General features: G+C 36.5%; 1 protein-coding gene across 1 annotated transcript in view; it reads right to left on the bottom strand.

Moving 5' to 3' along the window:
* Window positions 1-2,889, bottom strand: part of RRAS2 (RAS related 2) — a 16,562-nt gene extending 13,673 nt beyond the window's left edge. Inside the window, exons 1-3 of the mRNA XM_077761154.1 lie at window positions 2,802-2,889; window positions 1,780-1,882; window positions 1,512-1,620 (exon numbers count right to left, since the gene is read on the bottom strand). Of these exons, the coding sequence (XP_077617280.1) occupies window positions 1,512-1,620; window positions 1,780-1,847 (177 nt within the window). The 5' untranslated portion in view covers window positions 1,848-1,882; window positions 2,802-2,889. The remainder of the gene's footprint in view (window positions 1-1,511; window positions 1,621-1,779; window positions 1,883-2,801) is intronic.
* Window positions 2,890-3,825: the final 936 nt, after the last annotated feature.

The raw sequence follows: 3,825 nt of genomic DNA, 5'->3' as shown, positions 1-3,825 counted from the left end.
AATGTTCCGCTAATCTCCCTGACCAGCCACCACCTACCCTATAGGAGACCTCCAATGCACACCAGGCCTCCCACCGAGTTAGTCTGTTACTAGAGCAGTTATACGACCATGAAAAGGTTTGAGAAAAACCTTTTCCATAATCATGGCAGAAAGCACGCAGGGGGTGGGGTAGAGGTCAGTGTAAGGTTGGGGAGAGCCGGTTGCTTGCCAAAGAGCACCTCTGCTAGGATTCCCAGATCCGGTGACACAGAGAAGTGCTGCAAGCACTAAAAAGGACTGAGGAGAACAGCCGACAGGTTCTACCTGCAACATTTAATAAATATCACTAGGTTCAGAAACCCTGAAGGAAATGATCCTCGAAAATAAAAAAAGTAAATTAAAAAACAGATGGACTCTATACTCTAAGGCTTAAGGTGTGGGCAGTGCCATATTCTAAATTATTTCAGACAGCTTATACTGGTATGAAGTGAAGATCAAATTTTTTCACTGTAACTTTGTAATAATTCAGATTTGAAAGGGACCTAGCAGTACAATTTATTCTACATCCTTCATCAAGTATCACCAGTAAACATTTCTAAATCTTAGCATTAGAACAATAATACCATTCTCTTAATTAAGCTCGAATTTTAAACACAGTATATCTTCAACGAAATTTTACAAATATAGCACACAAATAAAAAAAATCTTGTTTTAAATAGTTAACTACAAAACAGAAGGCTGTCCTCAATGCTGTTATCAACCCATTTTTTCCTGAGGTTTGTACTTTTCAAGTAGAATCTTAAAAACATCAACACAAAGTTATATAAAAACCAAAGAGAACTCAAATGCCAGCAAAAATGAAGAAACAACCTAAAAAATTATATTCCAGATATGGGGTAGAGGCTAAAGGCCTAAAAGAAATACAGACAAAAAAGACCATGTACAGCCTGCATTAATTCACATCTGACCTTGTTCTGCTTACTCACAAAAACGTGAGCAGACAGTATGCCCAATATTTTAAACATCAAAGGTAAAGTCGGTGGGTAAAGAAACAAGTGAGTATAATCCAGCCTACAACTAAATACTAAAAATATTCTTTTCTTACAGGTTACTGGTGTCAGAGCCAGCCAGTGTAAAGAATTAACAGAAGATTCTGTCATTAATGGGAATTAGGGAAAATCCAAATACTATAGTTTAAGTTGAAACCACTCTCTAGATGTGAAAGTAAGCAAGCATGAACACTGAATGAGTCTGGCCTTAAGAAAGGATACCTTTAAGATGAGCTACTGGATTAGAATTGTGTTGATTACCTACAAAATAAGAACATGTGAATGGAGGTGGTACAAACAGGGACTTACAGAATCAACTGAAACCTGGTGTCCAAAACATGTGAGATTTTGACTTTCCCAAACCCAGACTGCCAAGCTCAGCAGTTTCCCTGATCGTGGCACTTTCAACGGGTTCAGGAAACACATCCACCTGCCGACATGATCATCAACAATGGGATTCCCAACGGCAAAGCTCCTTCTCACCTGTCTTTGATGGTCCAGATCTGCTTTATTACCAATTAAAATCATTGGAAACTCATCACGATCCTTCACTCTGAGAATCTGTCTTTGAAACTTATAGATTTCTTCAAAACTAAAACAAAAACAGACAAATTGATTTGCTCAAATCTCAGAATTCAACAAGTCCCACACCCCATCTAGTCCCTTATTCCTTTTCCTTTTTCTATAAAAATAACAAAATAGTGATCTACACATGAACAGAAGATCTGTATTTTAAAATACTGGTACAAACCTGCCTCGATCTGTGACTGAAAAAACCAACAGGAAACCCTCGCCGGTTCTCATATACTGTTCTCTCATAGCTCCAAACTCTTCTTGTCCTGCTGTATCCAGAACTAGAGAGAAAACAACACATGTAACCATGTTTGTGTTTTCATTTTATGAATAGCTTCCCCATAAGGACAGGACCCAATTAATGTGGGTCCTTTAGAGTCTATATTTTAGACTTAGTGTAATAAACAAAAAGCATTCTCTTCTTAGTGCTTTATTCTCAACACTAGAGACAAATATATCTCACAGCAGACAGTTTCAGAGTCATCTTCATCAGTAGGAGTTGATTTTGTAGCTAGAATATATTAGCATACCAACAACAAGGTTAAAAATATCAAATATATCTAGGCAGACAGAGTCAGACAACCTTTAAAGTCACTTGGATGTTTTATCTCCTCCACGGAAAGAACTGAAAAAGATACCTGTACATTCGAGAAAGATCCCTCAATCTACTCCCCAAACACCATACTTAAAAGCACAGGCGCTAGCATATTTCCTGATCTCTGTGACTGAAAGAATCGTCGAACTTAAAAGAACAGGGCTATCTTTTGTGGAGATGTGGAATGTGTAGCCAAGCACAAAACCCTGTTTGCTAAAGCCTCCGTGCTATAAATTCTAAGCAAGTTGACAAATATTGAATCTTTTCTATATTTACTTCACCCATTTTAACCTTTACAAGAAAGTAGGAAGAGCTGAAACTTCACGCTTCTTTCCAAATGTCCCTAAAATTCAACTCCAACTAGTTACCATGACATGATTAGTTTCACCAAAACAAGATCAACACAATTATTGTTTTATATTACATTTGCTGAGAAATATTTAATTATCCCAAAATGCAGATTCATCAATCAAAACTAAGGAAAGAGATGGGCTTATATTCAAGACCATTCATATTTCAATTGTAGTACACAACCTGGCAAAACACCCAAGCTTACTTTTCAAAAATATGATATGTAAACTATCAAATAAAGGAAGATTACTTACTATCTAGCCGGGCTGCTCTGTCATCTATCACACACTGCTTTGTGTAGGAATCCTCGATGGTTGGGTCATAATCCGTCACAAAATAGGACTGTAAGAAAAATAACCTCATTTTTAAATTTATGTTTACTTGCCTACCCAAGTACCAGTTAACTTTATCAAATCCCACTTACCCAGAATGAATAGCAATAGTTTCATTGTATTTAGGTTTCTCCTACCTAACCTTAATAAAGGTTTACTACTTTATTTGGTTTACTACTTTACTATTATGAAAACAGTAGTATCCTAATACAGTTGGTTTCCAACCTTATAAAGCCTATTCAGAGTAGCTTCCAAGTGGAGAAAAGGTACTAAATATCTCTGAATCCTCCTATCTGATATATCCAAGAAGACTGTAAAAGACCTACTGCAGTGTTTTCATAATTACATGTAATAATTTTTTCATAATTATGTATACCTAAGATATATATAGATAGATCTATATGTACCTAGCACTCATATTCTTAAAAAACTAGAAAAACACAGTTAGTTATAATTCAAGTCTACCTGCAACCCAGGGGTAAGCAACAGTCCTATGAACAAAGGTGTCTGAAACAAAGGGAGACAGACAGGAGCCTGGAAGATTCCATGCCCCATCTTCATTTCTCCCCTTCTTTCCTCACTTTGTCTTTTTCGTATTCATTTGCCTTGTATATCATCATGAGGAAATAGTGATTTCAGAAAAAAATTTTTTGCAGGGATCTCAAACTTATGTGTTCACTGATATTTTGTTGTTGTGGTGGTTTTCATCTTTAACATCTATTTCTGTCTTTGTTAACAAAACTGTTACCTTCAGCAATCACCAGAAGAAAGGACAGTTAAGGTAGCAGAGTAGGAAGGGAAGAATCTCAGTGGGCCAGTTAAAAATGTTTGTGTATTACACTTCACCATTTTTTTAAGGCTTTAAAAAGAACACAATGGTGACAATAAGACTCTAAGAAGAGAACTTATTTCCCTGCTTCTTACAGAAGGGCACTAACTAGGACAC

The sequence above is a fragment of the Crocuta crocuta genome, unplaced genomic scaffold, assembly GCF_008692635.1.
Source record: "Crocuta crocuta isolate KB4526 unplaced genomic scaffold, BGI_CrCroc_1.0 scaffold233, whole genome shotgun sequence".
In the NCBI taxonomy this organism is placed as follows: Eukaryota; Metazoa; Chordata; class Mammalia; order Carnivora; family Hyaenidae; genus Crocuta; species Crocuta crocuta.
Note: the sequence above shows the minus strand (reverse complement) of the source record. Positions and strands in the feature narration are given on the sequence as shown.